This window comes from Haemaphysalis longicornis, unplaced genomic scaffold (genome assembly GCF_048455015.1).
Source record: "Haemaphysalis longicornis isolate Haplotype H1 unplaced genomic scaffold, Haemaphysalis longicornis Haplotype H1 scaffold_16, whole genome shotgun sequence".
In the NCBI taxonomy this organism is placed as follows: domain Eukaryota; kingdom Metazoa; phylum Arthropoda; class Arachnida; order Ixodida; family Ixodidae; genus Haemaphysalis; species Haemaphysalis longicornis.
This window is the reverse complement of record NW_027526266.1, coordinates 21,658,103-21,675,624: the sequence shown is the minus strand read 5'-3', so window position 1 is coordinate 21,675,624 and position 17,522 is coordinate 21,658,103. Positions and strand designations below refer to the sequence as shown.

The following is a 17,522-nucleotide window of genomic DNA, read 5'->3' as shown; positions in this document are numbered from 1 at the left end:
CCGCTTCACATGGAGGAAAGAAATGGGTATTCACTGCCTGCCGGCCGCCGGGCCAAGAGCGGGGAGTGTGTGCGCCGGCAGAACAGCCCCGCAACCCTTCGCCTTTCCCTCTCGCACTCCTCCTTTTCTCCCTTTCGTGGGTGATGCATCGCCGAAATCGGAATACGCCGGGCCGTACTTGTGCGAAAATTAATGTCGAAGACAACGCTAACGGTGCGGCGCCGTCTCCGCGTGCTCGGGAGGCAGAGTTAGTTATGCTCTAATGAACGCCTTCTTCGGCCACACTCAATCAATCAATCAATCAATCAATCAATCAATCAATCAATCAATCAATCAATCAATCAATCAATCAATCAATCAATCAATCAATCAATCAATCAATCAATCAATCAATCAATCAATCAATCAAAGAAGCGAGCAAGCTAACAAACAAACACAAACAAACAAGCAAGCAAGCAAGCAAACAAACGAACGCACGAGCCCGCTCAAAGCCTGAAAATTTTGCCCTCAGTAGGCACCCTCCAACACACATTCCTGGAATTCGTACACAGCCCATCCTTGCCTCCCCTCTCCCTCGCACCTCCCCTGAGCTGTAAGAGACACTGTTGACTATCAGTCGTCTGGAGGACCAGACTCTCGTGGTGACCCAAGCGAAGACGGTTAGGGCAACACAGATTCTCGGACTAGGGCTTCACTTCACTACAGAGGTCATATAAATGTTTTTTTCTCTCTTTTTCTTTCTCCAAGATACGTGGAAGCTTGGTATCGTGCTCCAGCGTGGCCGACTGGCGCCACCTCTGGGGAGTTGGAGGAAACTATGCACGCGCGTGATTGGAGCGCGAACAATGAAAGGACGCTCGTTGTTTTTCTTGACGCGGAATAAAAATACACGGAACCCGTGATTGGAGCGCGAACAATGAAAGGACGCTCGTTGTTTTTCTTGACGCGGAATAAAAATGCACGGAACACTAGGCGTAAACAGCTTCGCTGTAAAACGGAGTGGAAAGGCTGGGATTGGTACGTTACCAGACGCAGTGCGCCGCCGTGAGCACGTATCGGTCGTTGATGAGCGCCCCTCCGCAGAAATGCGAGTAGCGGTGCGTGTAGATGCCAGCCTGCCACGGCCAGCTACCCGGAACGGCCAGTTGGCCGCCGTAGATCCTGTCCTCCGGGTCGAGCTGGGGTTGAATGGCCGGCGTGCCGCACTCGGATGGGCAGCGCGGGCCAGGGCAGCCGGACTGCGCTGGTGGAAGGCGTTAACGTAGGATGCATGCTATGCAAGCTGAAGCTGGTTTAATGTCTCCGGCCCATGAACACGTTGAACGCCATACGAATGCTAACAATCAAAATGTTGTAATGACTACTTGTAGAACGGTATTTTAAGCGAACAGCAGAAAACGTATAAATGCTCATGTTCATGTTTTTTTCTTGTTTTGCAGAAATATTCCGTTACATTGTTCAAACCGATAAGTGCACAGTTTCAATGCTTTCCTTTCTGCATTGTGTTGCGAGTTACTGTGATAGAACTGTTTAATGTATTAAGTGAAGTGATGTATTAACGTGGCAAGGGGGCCGGGACCCTGTCAGGTGGTTTTCGCCTTAGCCCTGGTCTCCTGTTAAACATACAGACCATTGAAGTAATAAAAAATATTTTATATATAATATGATCACATGCGCAAATTAGGGAGAGGTCGAGGTTTCGATTACAAATGTGAAGAAATGCGATTGCGTAGTGAGTATTGCAGGAAATAAGATTACAGCATATGATACTTGTAAGGCTCGCCATATTATCAAGTTTTAAAAGCAGAAGTGATGCAACAGTTTACCATGCCAAGATATGGTGTCATTTGCCCTTGTATATGATAACTGGATATAACATGATCGAAGTAGTTCACCGGAACAAAATATCGGCCACTTTTATCTTCCTCACTCGTTAAACACGAAAAGATCGAACTGTGGGTTCTCCGTATTAAAGGCCAGGTCACTTTATAATAAACTTGCATATTGCAGCGTGAAACTCCCGTACAAATCTGAAGACCATTCGCAGGGCGAAGCATACTTGGAGCGTGATCCCCGCAAAAACTTAGAATGATCGTTTCTTCGAGCAAATGGCGGTGGTTGGGCCTTTGGCTGAGTGATGTGCAGAGGTTGATTCTTAGCTTTTATAAAAGTACTAGGTCTACGGTAAGTCGTAATTATTCCAGATCACTACACTCTTGGAAATAATATCCGTCACTTGCAAACAAGACAATCAATAATGATAAAAAGTCAGAAATTGTTACATACCAGTACCGTGGGGGAAGGCTGCAACGCATAGCGCTGCGGAGAGCACAGCGAGTAACTTCAGCATAATAATTTAACTGATGTGTTAGAAGACAAAAGTTGCCCTCAAGTCTTGATGCTAAGTGGCCGTGTGGGGACCAGATGATTCGTGGAAAACAAAACCACTTCGTTTTCGGAACGTGAATGAAGGTGCGTGCGCCAGAAGCAATGACCGCCGCAGTATCGTCTTACCGATAACCTGCGTACGACAGTTTGAATGTGCTTCGAAGATGAGTTTTATCACTCTTCGATAACCTGCCTATTGTCCTACCGGATTCCCATTGTTCCGTTGTGCTGACGTGCGTCCAAGCGCTATCGTGATGACGTTTTGCGATATTGCTGTCGGCGGAATTATGTGTTCAAAGTAATTGCTTTTAAGGAATTAGGTTTCGTGAAAATAACGCTGATGCTGGAGGCCGGCATTCCGCAAATGAGAGTTTGATATGAATTCAGTTTATTGTGACGGGTGTCGATAGTTTGTTACAAGCACAATTTTTCTGGTGCTCTTTCATTCGGAGTGCTGCGTCGTCCGTGGCCGTAGTGATACGTTACGTGTCTGTTACCGTGTGTCCTTTGTCGCCGCTATCATGAAAGATGCGCTTTTTAGAAAAATTCTCAAAACCAAAATGGGTTGCCATTTAACAGTTTGAAAGGATGAACCCAGGCCCCTGTGCTTCTGATGCCGGAATTGGCCACTGGGGAACGAGTATTTAATTATTACACATAAAAAGCTCGATATTAGAAACTGCAAGGAGACGCCATCTCAGTTCGAATTAACTGAATCTCGAACTAATAAAAGCGAAGAATAGCAAGAGTACACTGCGATTGGGAAGCAGTAGGACATTCCAACTATTTTATGCCTGAAAAAGTTTGGGATTAGAGTCTGCTTTTGCCCTTAAAGGCGAGAGCCAGCCGTTTTTGCCCAACGATCGAATGTAACGGAAGGCCTCCTTCTCGCGTATACTCTAAAGCAGAACCGAAGGGCAGCATTCCACCCGGTCATTACTTCGGAGCGATTACATCACTAGTGCTTCGTCCGACTCGTCCTCGTAGTCACTGGCAGCGACAATTTCTGCGCTTCGAACCCCAGAAATGATGCTAATGCTATCCGTCAGCACACTCCGCACCTTGAACTTGTATCTACATAGTCCCCAAAGAAACGGCTTCCAAACCGTCCACCATGGGGTTTTAGGGTGCTTTTACCCGACTGAAATTCTTTCTCGGTGTTTCTGTTCTTTCAGAGCTCGTGTGCAGGCAGCGGGAGTGTTCCGCTGGACACAGTGCGCGTGCGTGAAACCGGGCTTCATTGTGCCAAAATGGTGACTTGAAAATCGCGAAAAAGGAACGGTTCTAGATAGAAGACACGCACACGCAAATTGATCACGAAGGTGGGCAATAGTACACCTGTATCTCATAAACCAAGTATCGTTATACATTTACATTATTCGTAAAAGCATTTGCTTAGCGCGCAAAAAGTCGTACGGGTTCGTCCTTGGTTGTTTGCAATTTGTGTCTTTTGAGGTTTGACGATTGATTGAACGCACTTTGAGCGAAGGTTGGACGCACTCTTATCTTAGCGTTCGTGCTTCTCTCAACCTTCTTCAGGAAGGGATTGCAAATTTTTCACGTTGTGTGAAACATTTTGCATACACGGGCCAACCGATACCTTTTACCGGCCCTCCGTAGTTTCTGCGCGTGGGAGAGCCTTCGCGCGCCTTCTTCGGAGATGCTACATCAGACGTGGGATTACAAGCGCTCTGCAACCGCTCTAGCTGGTAGTCAAGCCTGCTGGCAGTATGGTGCGGGCAAGATTTCGCCAGGACATTCCGGAAATCAAAGTTGATAATGTCTCTTTCAGGTGTTTAGAATGGGTCGAGTTGTGTCGCAGAAGGGGTGTTTTTTCACAGCAGGGCGTTTTAGTCTTGAGGTTGGCCCGGTAGCTTTCGAAAAATCAACGACAAAGACGCAAAACTCCACCGGTGCGAGGCACCCGGCACGACATTCGCCTAGCAGCGTAGGCGGAGGCAAGCCTCGCCTAAAGCTATGACGGCATCGAGCGCGCCGACACCGCTCGACCTTCGAGAACACTCCATTAGTGGCGGGATCTCTCGCGTGCTGTTCTACTCGTCAGTTCACGTGCGTTCGCGCCTCAAGTGGGAAACAGAACAGCTCGCTCTACAGACGCCGAGTTCGCGAAGCCGTTCGCCACCGGTTCTAGCGCGTGCTAGCGCGGTCCACTTTGGGAGAGATGTGAAAGGCTGCTGACAAAACGGTCCGGGCCTGCCAATCATGGAGAACGTTCAGCGGCAAGTTCGGAAATTCGTGTGAGAGGCAACAGCCGGGTCTCGGACGAAGGAAGAGGGGTCGCCAACTCTGTTGTTTCTCCAGCCTTGCACCACTACTGCAAGCGTCGCAAATTTTTTCTTGTGTCGTAGTTGGTAGCACCAGCAGGTGCCGTCAAGAGCGGAACTTGAACCACAAACCTAAAAAAAAAAAGATTTCCTCCGCTACCGGGAGCTGGAACATTAGGTCGCAAGTATGCAGTCCCAAAATTATGTCAATGTGTCCGCTCGATCAGGTGTTCACAAAGCTCGGTGTTCACATTGGAGAACAATTAAAATAATAGCAATGTATTGAAATACACGCACAGACTTCTTCTAGTGTTTCCTAGATGGTTCGGTCGCAGTGCGCAACAACCGCTTGGCTTTCAAAGCCTCTGTGGGACGCCGCTACGACGGAACTCCGCTACGACGGAATGCCGCGTGGCTGTACTTGGGTCCAGCGAGCGAGCTACGGCGACAAGACGAGCCCCTAAAGTGCTCTGCACTTACAAACATACAAGGTTCGTGCTGCAGTGACGTGCCATGGGCAGGAGTGACGTCCAATGTGCCAGCACTAAAAACGTAGTTACCTGCACGTTAGCATTCAAGTGATGCGATCAAACGAAACTAGAGGCCCAACTGCAATCGTCCAGTCACGTGTCTTTGCGATGGGTTAGTTAGGCGGCAGTCAATCGCCCAAACAAGATTATGTGGCGTCACAGAGAAGTTGCCGAAAAGTGACTGGAGAGTCGGCACTGCTTCACACGTCCTCTTTAATATCTCCGTTATTTGTTCGAAGTTCGCGATAAAATTGGTATTACAGTTAGCGGGACAAAGCAGTCGTTCTAATAAACCAAACATGTATTTGTCTTTATCGCCTCTTTGAATGATGTATAGTGCAACTAAGACTTTTTACAGCCTAGCAAAAACACAATAAAAACACTTTTAAAGGGTGTTTTGTCGTATAACATTCTTTGCAGTTTGTTTTTTGTGTTTTTTCTAGGCTGTAAAGCTGTTCATTATAGACGAAAGTCATTGTTAAGCGTGTAAATCATTTTAACGTATACGCTCTCGCCTCCAATGCGAGGAAGAACTCGGAAGAATGTGCGCGACGGCCCAACGCGCGTTGAATTCTGCCCGAGTGTGGTTGACTGTCGGGAAAAGCGCAATGCGAATATGCCCGGTCATAGCCTCACAAAGGGTGGGGGGTCTTGCGAAGTATTATGGCGTAGCCAGTTGTCGCGGGGATTCGTCAGTGCAAGGAACCATACGTTTTAAATGCGGAGCACTTTAGGGGCCCGGCTTGTCGTCGTAGCTCATCCGTAGTCACGGTATCTAGCTATCGTAGTAACGCCGCGCCTGTAACGCGGCGTCGCGCACCATACAAAGGCTTCGAAAAGATCCCGGCTTCCCCTTGTTGGGATCGAACCTGGGTCCTTCGCGTTACGAAGCCGATGTCAATCCCATTGTGCCATAGAGGCACACGTTCCTTAAATGCAAAGTGTTGGGGGTGATCTTTGCCACGGAGGCTGAAGTTGCTAGGACGCTAATAAGTACACGATAATATAAAATAAGGACTAAATTATGAATTAACTTATGAGTTACCCCAGATTAATGAAAACTCAATTCAATGTCGCTTTGTAGGCGTTTTGAGGGGCTGCGGTGCCCTCTCTTGACGATTTTCAGTATCAACTCCAGGCTGATACTGAAACTCGTCAAGGGAGGGCGCTGCAGCCACTCTGGGGAATCACTGCTTCGCACTTGACAGCTTTTGACTGCTTCAGTCAAACTGATTCAGCTTTTGACTGCTTCACTCTGGGGAATCACTGCTTCGCACTTGACTGCTTCAATTTTGTATATTTGAGGCGTGTGTATCTGCATTACATCAATCTTATACAGAGTTGCTTTAAAATTGCATTGCCCCGTTCGATTTCATATTCTCGTGGTGTGACTTCCATGACATCTTAACAAAACATTTTACGTAACTACAATTTGTGTATTTTTTTCCCACTCAGGCGTCACACAGCTGTCCCAGGGAGCTCCTATTCAAGATAACCCGCTCTATCGGTGCCAAGACAAAGCTAGGGGAGAGGCGCCCCATGGATTCACAAACACCACGGTAAAGCTTTCACTTTTGAACGCGCTGACACTTTGAAGCCGCGTTGACTAGCTTTCCAACCGTAATTTGTGGCTACACATTTCAAATGCTATCGGCAACTGGCGGTGGTTTTGTTGTTTTCTAATATAGACATGTGGGCCACGTTTTAAGTAACGTTTTTAATATGTGTAATTTTTCAGCGAAGGCAGAAGGTGAAAATACGTGGCTTTAAGTCTCTATAGTCTGCCCTATGTACTTTCTGCGTAGAAATAGGGCACACTGAAATACCATGAGCACTGACTTTCAAACAATTCCAGCAGACCATTTTCGAAAGTAGTGACATGCTTGAAGTATTTTTTTTCTTCCATATTTCTGAGTTCACGAAGGATGGAAGCGTTAACAGGACTGCAGTGGAGATTAAGCCTTGGGAAAAACGCTGGGACGACATGGTAGAATCAGGGTTAAGTTTGCTGCATAATTGGGAGGGGAATACGAGCCTTAATTTAAAAAGGGAGAGAACGCAATGGCTAATTACCTTACGCAGGCTACATGAACTTTGCCATTTCCCCTAACCAGTGTGGAGTCCTTCATACATCACAGTCATCGCCGTAATCACAGGGATTTGCTACGGTTTTTATTGATGGGTGGTTCTTTCTAAAAGTGCATATTCACCGAAATGCTTACGAATATCGGTAATTGCAAAGGCGCCGCAAGCTTGAGAACTATTGTACGAAGGCGTGGATATAAATTTAGAAACGCAAAATTGAGGCCAAACAACATCAAGTGACTTCATATATGCATTGTCGAAGAATAAGATACTTTGATAACTCAAGGGGAAGTGGCTACATTTATTGCAGTCGAAATGCGAAGGAGTTAGCCGTATATATTGTGCCCCGTTGAGTACACGTGCCCAAACTTTCAATGATCGAAATATGAATTGTTTTTTTTTTTTCGTTCCAGTTAGTTTCTGGGAAGGCTTATGTGGAACTGAATATGTTGCAGTGAAAGGTGCTTGAGGTATTTTCGGTGAACAACGCATGTTAAACAACTTTTTAGGCATCATGAATGACCCTTTCGGCGGGTCTTTTACACGCGAATTAACGTCTTTCAAAACTGCCCGTTACCAAGTGCATAGCTCCTCGTCGGAAATTAGTGACGAGATTTGCACCTCTTCTGATGCCTTATTTTTTTATCTTTGAAGAGCTCAAATGAAGCTTTCATTAATATTGTTGTTACTCACCATTTGTAGAAGTGGCAGTTGTAGTGGCGGCTGTATGCGTATTAGCCCGTACTTGTAATAAGATTAGGAATAGTCCGTCTGGTTAACCATCTATTCGCCTCAAAAAGCCACAGAGCCCACGCTCCCAGACGACAAAGATAACCACCGAAATTGGTGTAAAAATGTTGGCAATTTAAAAACATGACTTTCGCCCTCTATACAGTCATGCTAGATGTATTAGGATGTTGTGCATCGATGTAAACTTTTCGAAGTGAGGGCATTTTGACTGAAAATTTTGCCTACTCACGAATTAAAAAAAACCAAGGGGTATAGGATGAAGCACTTTCCGGCACCCCTGAACTTGTAGCGGCTTCTGGAAGTTCGGTGCGTGTGATCCCTGTTGGCACTTGCTTGTTCAGTTCACAGAAAACGTGACAGAGTGCATCTACTTCTGCCATCCAGAATGGATGGGCGAACAATGGTATTTCGGCGCCATACATGACGGCACTCCATGTCGGGTAAGTTCCACAAACATAGCAAGAAATATTACGCGCTAACTTTGTTACAGCGGAATGGGCTATCAATAAATTAATTATGGGGTTTAACGCACCGAGGTACACTTGAGCTATGAGGCGCCCCATGGTGGATGGCTCCGGTTTAATCCATGATTGAAATTTAATGGAGCCATGAAGACAAAATACAAGTTCGTCTTATTCGAAAGATTTTGTGTTTTACCGCGTCCCCAGTGCTTGTCAGGATGAAAACGATGAGAGAATATTCAATTTAAGTTAAAATTTTGACTTTCCCACTAAATCGTGAGTTTTCGTGGTCTTGCAATAACATCACAGGAACCGTCCGCTCTGCAGCCGATTGGGAAGCCTAGTTTACCGTTAGTGTACCTATATGGCAACCACCATACCGTGGCAAGCCGTTTTCTGCCTCTGGTTTATATTTGACCATATTTGAACCTGGTTTGTTTTTGTTCAGGGAGAAAATAATCGTTTCGTTAAACACAGTGCTCGCTCGACAAATAAGATCACGTAAGACACCATTTCTTGCGTCAATAAGCCAGTGTCATCTGAGACTACCCCAAAGCTCCGCAGTTCTGTCCAGCTAAACCATGCATAGTGCACGCAGTACCAACAGCAGTACGCATCGGTACTTCTATGTTTACGTGGGCTTTCGTAACTTCCACTGACACAGGGACGAGAAAGGGACACAGGGACGAGAAAGGGAAACGACAAACTGACACAGGGACGAGAAAGGGAAACGACACCAGCGCTGGTGTCGTTTCCCTTTATTGTCCCTATGCCAGTTTGCGCTTAAGGCCGGGTTTAGACTGTTGCTGCAACTGCCGTAATAACTTTAGAGAATGACGTCATTTCAAGTCTCAGCCAATCGAACTGCGTGGCATGCCGTTTTTTTACGTCCCTAGATCACGATATGGCTTTTACGTCGGTAGTCTGAACATACCGTAGTTTCACTCATGGTTGGTCACCAACTAGCTCGTCTCTCCATTTTGCTCTGGTTTAATCTTGACCATCTTGGGATGTTGCGTCGAAATCTCGGCTCACGGGCGTTTTCGCTTTTCTCCGGCACCTGAAAAGCAGCCACCGCGGCGTGTAAATGGACTATCACGAAGTACACAATACTGCAAAATAATCTCATCTTTTGTATATTTTTAGAGCATGTAGACAATAGGCCATGTCAACTAAGTTCCGCAAATATAGGTGCAATTCAGACTCCATAAAAGTTGTTACAGTGAGATAAACTAGAACGAAGTGACTGGCACAACAGAGATATCATAAAGTTCCTTTCTTTAATTGACAGCGCATCTAGACAAGGGCCGTATAAGCAGTCGTTTAAAACAAGTAATTTATGTTCCCTTTCCAACTTTGTTCCAACCACGTTTTTACTGTAATCATCAAGAAATTGGCCCAGTTTACTATAATTGCGAACAAGCCTGGTAGCTTCTCACAATTAACTCATTCGGGCTAGAGAAAAACTGATGTGGCGCAGCACGTCTATGGGGATACGTGTCAGGGCACATTCAAAGTACCACAGAAGGTTAAAAGGGATCATGCAGACTATATACGACCTCACTTTGCAAGAACTAATCTTTGCTAACTCACTCAGTCTTACTCCAGCACCCAAAGACGATTTCTAACAAAAAAAAAACACTAAGAAATAATGAAATCATTTCTAAGTTCACGGTAATTGATTGATTTATTGTAGGGTTTTACGCGCCGACGCAGCGCAGGTGATGAGGCGTGCCGTAGTGGAGGGCTCCGGACTAATTTCGCCGAAATCTCCTATACACAGGCGTTTTTGCTTTTCGCATCCAACAGAAAAGCGACCGCCGCGGCCGGGAATCGAACCCGCGACCTCGTGCTCAGCACTAAGTTCACGGTACACGACGTCACCAGTGACAGTAGCGGCACCAGTTACTGAATTCAGGAAAACAACAAAAGCATACTTATTGGTGTTATTTCAAGTTATACGGCCTAACGCAACTGGAGGCTCCAGTAGAACCACCCAGTCATGTTTGTTAGTGGTGACTTCGATAACCGCGCAAACAAGATTCGGTATAATCATAGACCTCTCGTCAGAAAGGAGCTAAGGAGTGGCCACTGCTTCATCTATTTTCTTTAATGCCTAGGTGACTTGTTTGAAGTTTGGGGTAATATTGGTATCATTGTTATCGAGAAAAGGCCGTCTTCTTAATTAACTAACCTTGTCTTTTGTCCTCATGGGCCCTTTAAGTTTTGGTTTCACGCATCGTTACATCCGGACCACGAAAACCGCTGCAGTGGAAGGCCAAGGAACAATTGAGATCACTGGAAAATCTGGGAAACGCGTGCCTATGTCTCCAATACGCGGTGTCTTCAGCTGATGTCTTCGGCTGACGTCTTCTAGCACACCGCCGATGTCTCCGTTGTCCATCGTCAATAGAAAAATATTGACCGCTGCGTGCAATTCAATTCCTCACGTTGTTGTCACTAGCGCAATGCCTCAGCCAACGTTTCGGGTGCACGGGACGGGCAGCAGGAACGACAACCTTGCAGGGTTAGTAAAAGGCTCACGATGGTTTAGCAAGTTCTTGGATAAATGCGTTTGTCTGCCTTAATAAGGCAGACAAACCCAGGCGAACAAAACAATTGCAGGCCCATTACGCCCTGCCGAAAGCACAATTGGACCAAATGGAACCATTTGCATTTTCAAATGGGTCCAACTGAAGCAATTGTGCTTTCGGTAGGTCCAAATCGTCCTCCAGTTGTTTTTTTCGCTTGGGTTGTAATGTGTGGCTTTGAGGGTGATGACCCAGTTTTGGTCCCTGCTTTTTTCGTGCTGCGGGAAACCACTGGCGTCATCTTTGTACCAGAACGAATATATTAACATTCGCGTAAATCTTGGTCTATTAAAGGACACTGCTTGCGTAATGGCGAGCACACAGTACACATAGCGAAACCTTTCGATGCTACTGCAAATGGAGGCATGGCTTATATGTGTAAACAGTGTTAGCAGAACCGGTACAGGTAGTTTTGGCACATTTCAGGCAATACGTGTTGTTTTTTAAAAAAGTGCGCATTGAATTGGCTGTTAAGAAAGTTCGCTAGAAAACGCTGTGCGGGAAGGAGACGAGTGAACCCCGCCATCTGGTTCAGAGCCCAAGAATCGGGCCGGCATTGCTAGAATACATCACTAGGTGTCGCAGCAGTAAAGGAGGCGCTGCTTTGAAAGCAGACGAGCGCGCAGGCGGATGAATTACGCTGTGACGAAAGCGCTACAGAAACCTGCAAAGAACGCAAAGAATTATAAGACAATTCCCCGATCGCAAATTGCCCAGCTCCTGCCCACCGTCTTCTAGGGCCTTGTTTCGTTCCACCCCCAATGTTGAGCAGAGAAGCCTGTAGGCGGTTATAAACGGCGGCAGACTTCTTTCTTGGGCAGCTTAAACCCGAAAAATTTCGGTCTGTCTGTCTGTCTGTCGGTCGGTCGGTCGGTCGGTCGGTCGGTCGGTCGGTCGGTCCTTCGATTCAGCCACCCGGCTAAAACTGAAAAGAATTGGACGATATGTTTGTATAGGGAACCACTAAATCTGTAAACATACTTCCTACATGCTAACTCTGTTGCGCAAAAAACATCAATGCGCGTCTGGTACTCGCAATGTAATTATAATCGAAAATAAATGTGCGGTTGATATTCCCGATTGCAAATAAAAATACGTGTTAGAACCAATATTTTGACCAGACAACGCAGAAAGGGCTCGCGCGAGCCTGGACCTCGTGGCAGTGTTCCAAGTTCAAGAGTAATAATAAAAGGTTTCAGTAGATGGCGCGAGCAGTGGCACGAAGGGAAAATCGAATTGACTTCACCAAACCTTCTTATCGTGGGTGGATCGAAAGGGATGGGAAAGCGGGAAAGGGGGAAGAAGTGAGAGAGAGAGATAGAGAGAGAAGGAGAAAGAGACAGACAGACAGATATACATATATATATATATATATATATATATATAGATAGATAGAGAGATAAATAGATTGATAGATAGATAGACCGAGAGAGAGAGAGAGAGAGAGAGACATTTACGTCGCAGAGGCGGCGGTATACTCGTCCTTCAACGACAATTGCAGCAAGGTGAGTCGATAGGCGGCTAATCTTTAGTTAATTTAAGATCCCTCCCTGTCGTTTTTTTCTGGTCAGCATGAAGTTCCGGCCCTATGTTTGACCCAATGGCGTGTTTTAGCGCGCAGTTCTTTACCTCACATTTATCTGTAAATCTAATTTATTATTGTGAAAAACCAGTTTGCGGCGATGAAGTCCATGGTCTAAATGCTGCATCAGATACCCATGGACACGTTGCGCTGGTGTACCATGATAACTAAAGCAACGGGGCTGAGAAACGGTATCTCTTTAAAACTGCTTACGTTACAGCCTGTTTTTTACAAAAAAAAAAAAACTAAGGAAGCAAGACAGGTAACCTATTGCTTTTGAACTGCCCATGTTTGCGCTTGCCATTGCTGCCTGCACCGAGGATTTAGGAACCACTCATCTCTAACTAAGAAATATTGAGGGCAAGAAAGCAGTGCTGACGCAAGGACGAATAAAATTGCAGTCTTACACGTTCGTGAAGGGAAATCATATTTCGTTTGAGGCAGACAAGCGGCGTAAGAAGGCAATATGTCCGGAATGTTCGTAACTGGCAGGCTACTTGGTGTAGAAGCATTAAAATTACGCGCGAACTCTGTTTAATTTCAGCTCCAGCCGTACATACAAAAGGTTATATTTTTAGAAGCATGCTTGCACGAGCGTCCCAAGGTAGCGGCTTACCCACTAAGCAGCGTGTCCGTGTGGTGGCACGGCAGTGTGCTTATCTATAGGTATTATTATTATTATTATTATTATTATTATTATTATTATTATAATTCTTTATTCGGAAGGGGAGACTCAAGGTCTAGTAAGAGGTGGGGAAGGTGGTAAAGAGGTATAATATGAAGCGCCCAATTGAATGACTAACTGACTGACTGACTCATCAACAATCATCCCCTACTCGCAATCATCCCCTACAGCGTGCCTTTCACACAGCCCTGTTGCCTGGGCGCATAAAACCCCAATTTGATTCGCCACACAACACTCTGGGCAGCGGTTCTTAACCATGCGTCTGTCGGGGACCCCTTGGGGCTTGCAAATGTCACGGGGGACCACACAATGCGCTATGCAGGTTCTTATCATACTGCCAAACGATTTGCACTTGCAGCAAAGGTCACCCAAGGACTTACTCAATGCCCGCCTTCTGTGTCTGGCGTTTATGCTGAAGCGTATCATATCGCCATGGTGATATGATACGCTGCAGTCTGCTCTTGGGACTAAATGTTACCCAAACATGCCTCGCACATGACGTCAGCACTGCTCTCAGCTTTTCGAGGGCTACTCGAGCTAAGGGCAGCACATAAGTTCGCCGCTTTTCACCGTGCCCACAGTGCACTAACACAAGTGACTTCAGTGCAAGTTACATGTAGCCTTTCCGCATAGCTCTCATGCTGTGCAAAAAGCCAACGTTCATACTTCGGCTACGCAGCGCAAAAATACTACGCAGCGTAAAAATAAACGGGTCGTTCTTTGAAGACACCTTTTTTTGCATCGCCAGCAGCGTTTGGCAAAAACGAAAAAGGAATGAAGGGGGAGGGGGAGAGTATTCGGGGAGGGCTTCTCGGACTCCTGAAATGCCCTCGTGGAACCCTGGAATCGAAGGACCCCCATTCGTGAAACACTGGAGTAGGGCAACGACAAGGTCTCCAAAAAGAACAAAAATTCCCGACAAGAACCAGGCACTATAAAGCATCTCACGGGCTCTTTATGTCAATGGAATGAGCGCTAGTACCAGGCGCAGAAGGTAACGCCGTGGCCAAGACAACAAACAGTCTTCCAAAAGTACCGAGAAAGCTTAGATAGATTGCCACCGCCAGCGCGACGGTTGTCACCGAATTTCAGTTATTACAATAGGTGATTGCAATTCGGTACACTTTTTATTTACCTAGAAAGACGAGAGAGTTTTCCACGTCGAGGTTATTCGTATCGAACATGTGTAGAGTCCCGTTGGTGGCCATAACTATGACAAACAAGTCTTTGCCCGGGACATGTGCAGATTTCCCGCTCATGGCAGTCCTTTCAACAGTGATTACTCTGCAATTTTTTAGCGAAATGAAAACTTATTTTGCACAGCTAATATTTGGGATGAATACTTGCTTTGTGCACAGTTTCAAGTCGCGCACGTTGCACGACTGGGTTCCTGAGCCATGGGAACTATCCCATAGAAATGCATGGGGAGTTAGATTTGACAGCGAATTACACAAAAAAATAGTGAAAAACCTGAAATGTTCTTTTAGCGTTTCAATCTTCACGTTGGCTTCTAGCTGTATGCCAAAGGTCATTTTCCTAAGGTGGTTTTGCTAGGTTCCCGAGAGGTTGTAATTTTGAGCGAGAAAGCTGGGTATGTAACATTGTTTTGACGGTCCAGACGCAACAAATACGCAGGCCACATAATGACACTATCTGCTGACACGATTGAATTTTTATGATTTTTGGACATTTCCTTCATTGCTTTGCCTACCTGTCGACAGATACCGGATGGAACCGAGGGAACTTGCCGAGGTGGCTACTGCATGACAGATGACGAAGATTACACGTTTCCGAACACGACGTACTCTCTCGGCGAGGCGGACAATAGAGGCAACAGATCAGAGCCGGGTGTTCCCAGACCTGGCTTAGAAGACGTCGGGGAATCGGGTAAGAAAGCATGCGTGCATTTATGCATAAGGTATTTGTTGACGGCTGCAAATCGGTGAAAACAGAAACCTTGGATTAGCCTGCTGGGGATTATGCCGGGAGCTTATCCACTTTTTGCCATCAGCTTATCGTTGGCTTACCCGCGTTTGCGAGTAAAAGTAGTTGTCTCATTACGAGTGGGCTATAATTCACTTAAGCTATGGTCTTTACAGGACGTGTGGCATTTACGAAATGGAAGACGCGCGCACGCACCAATGGCGAAATGAAATTAACACCGAAAAAAAAAAATTGCTGCGGTTTCGACTGGGGAGATTAGTTCACCTGTGCTACCTCCGTCAAAACAAGACTTGTCGACAATTTTCGGTGATGCCATCACCGCCTTCGCCGCCACTGGCGGCGCAGTACGATTGGTGCCGAGCGCTGATGCCCAGAATGAAATGCGGAACGAACGAAAGCTAAGAAAGCGAACCACGGCGATCATGGCGGAATGCAGAGGCAGTGACGTCACCGCCTCTTCTCCTCCGCCCGGAAGTGACGCGCAGAGTGCGTGGTTTCCGGCCACAAAAACTTATGCCTTTAAGGAGCACTCACCTGATCACATTCCTATTGAACTTACTAATTCAAGACCCACGGGCTTAAAAAGCATCGTGTAGCGATACAAAATATGTGCACTGATGCATGAAAATGTTTTTAACGGCATAGTTGGTTTCTTTTAAAAACATACCAATTCTTTATGAGATAAAAAAGTAAACAAAAAGCACATGTTGGTTTATCTTGTTTTCACTAGATGGCAGTAGCTGTCTAGCAAGCGAGAGTTTTATTTGTTATTTCAGTACTGAAGTGACATATTTTTCAAATTAAGCAAACTAGACCATTTGCAGCGTTTTCATAAATCTGCAAAACTATTCGCATTGGTGCCCCATGGTTTTTAAGCCCCTGGGTCCTGAAGTAGCAAGTCCGACAGGAATGCTAACAGGTGAGTCCCCCTTAACATTTGAGAGGCGTGGGGCGTAAATCTAGTGCCAAACAGTTACTTTATAATTAAATTTAGTCTGCACAGGAAAAGAAGGTGAGTGAACATCCTAAAAAGAAATTCATTTCTTTCTGTTCTTTGTTTTACAGTGAAAGCCAATTTCGTGCTTTAGCTGCGTCACTACTTTAAGCAGAATTCATTGCCCCTCTTCACTGCACTAAAACTTGTAGTGGCGCACTTCCGAACCATGCATGCAGGATCACCGAGCAACCGGCATGCCCCTCCGCTGACGCCGGTGGGCGAGGCGCATTGGCCCCACGGTGGCCCCGGCCCCGAGGCTCCACAGCGGCAGGCCCCGGCTATGTACGAAATCGAAGAAGACACCGGCGGCTGGATTAACTCCTACGAAGTGGCCGGCACCAAGGTACCCACTTAGTGGGCTGAACGGAGACGGAGGTATTTTTTACGGAAAAGACAGCAGAGCGCACACCATGCTTGTTTGAGTGTCCTATTTCACTGTGCCCCAGTTCAGAGCGCGCAAAGTACACCCCTCATGAATGGTAACCAACTTCCAGCGTTTTTGTGTCATCGCACAACCATTTTACGGCTTCTTTGTACTTCGAGAACATTTTTTCGTAACACCTTGCTGCTACGTTTTATTAAACGATGCCTCGCATGTCTCAATAAAGATGGCAGCACCACAAAATGAACTCTGGTCGTTCTTGCAGGACCTGGAACTGCATGGGCACAAGCGCTGGCGATAAGTGGTTTATGAGAGTGTGTTTTTGTATGCAGAAGGGTAAATTACCAGATGCAATTATGGCGCTGAACGCCACCTGCTTTTTCAACCGGCAAAATTACCCTGTGCTGTATGTCCAGCAATTACGGCTGGCGTTACTAAGCCAGTAATGAGAGATGACTAATTTGTAAAATATATGAATGAGACTACATGCCGCACGTGAAGTTGCAAAAAGGAGGTGAACAAATCGTGCCATATTCAATGGCTGTCACCATGTTTCAAGGTGCTTAGAGGCAACTTAATTGAACAACTAAAATTGCAGCTTCCAGCAGTTCATGTTAAAAAAACTGTGCAGGTTTTTTTACAACGTGCAAAAACCAAAGTATGACTTCAATCCTTTTCACAATCTGGTTAGCAAGTAAAACACACCTTCGTGTAACTGAATGTGTCTTTGAGGTGTCTAATGTAGCTTTTCTCGCGTTTTTCACTAAGCATATAAATGGAGAGACAGGTCAGCTGCGTGCTTTAACTCATTTAGAATTTAGGAATTTCTCTTGCTGGTGGAA

General features: G+C 46.0%; 2 protein-coding genes across 2 annotated transcripts; one reads left to right on the top strand and one right to left on the bottom strand.

Moving 5' to 3' along the window:
• Positions 1-1,022: 1,022 nt before the first annotated feature.
• On the bottom strand, positions 1,023-2,517 carry LOC144166056 (chymotrypsinogen A-like). Its single transcript, XM_077695717.1, has 2 exons — positions 2,287-2,517; positions 1,023-1,243 (listed from the first exon to the last, which is right to left on the bottom strand). The coding sequence occupies exons 1-2, from the start codon at positions 2,348-2,350 to the stop codon at positions 1,023-1,025; spliced, it is 285 nt and encodes a 94-aa protein (XP_077551843.1). The 5' UTR covers positions 2,351-2,517.
• Positions 2,518-6,663: 4,146 nt separating this feature from the next.
• On the top strand, positions 6,664-16,922 carry LOC144166141 (uncharacterized). Its single transcript, XM_077695747.1, has 4 exons — positions 6,664-6,762; positions 8,380-8,478; positions 15,079-15,244; positions 16,475-16,922. The coding sequence occupies exons 2-4, from the start codon at positions 8,428-8,430 to the stop codon at positions 16,651-16,653; spliced, it is 396 nt and encodes a 131-aa protein (XP_077551873.1). The 5' UTR covers positions 6,664-6,762; positions 8,380-8,427; the 3' UTR covers positions 16,654-16,922.
• The last annotated feature ends 600 nt before the right edge of the window (positions 16,923-17,522 follow it).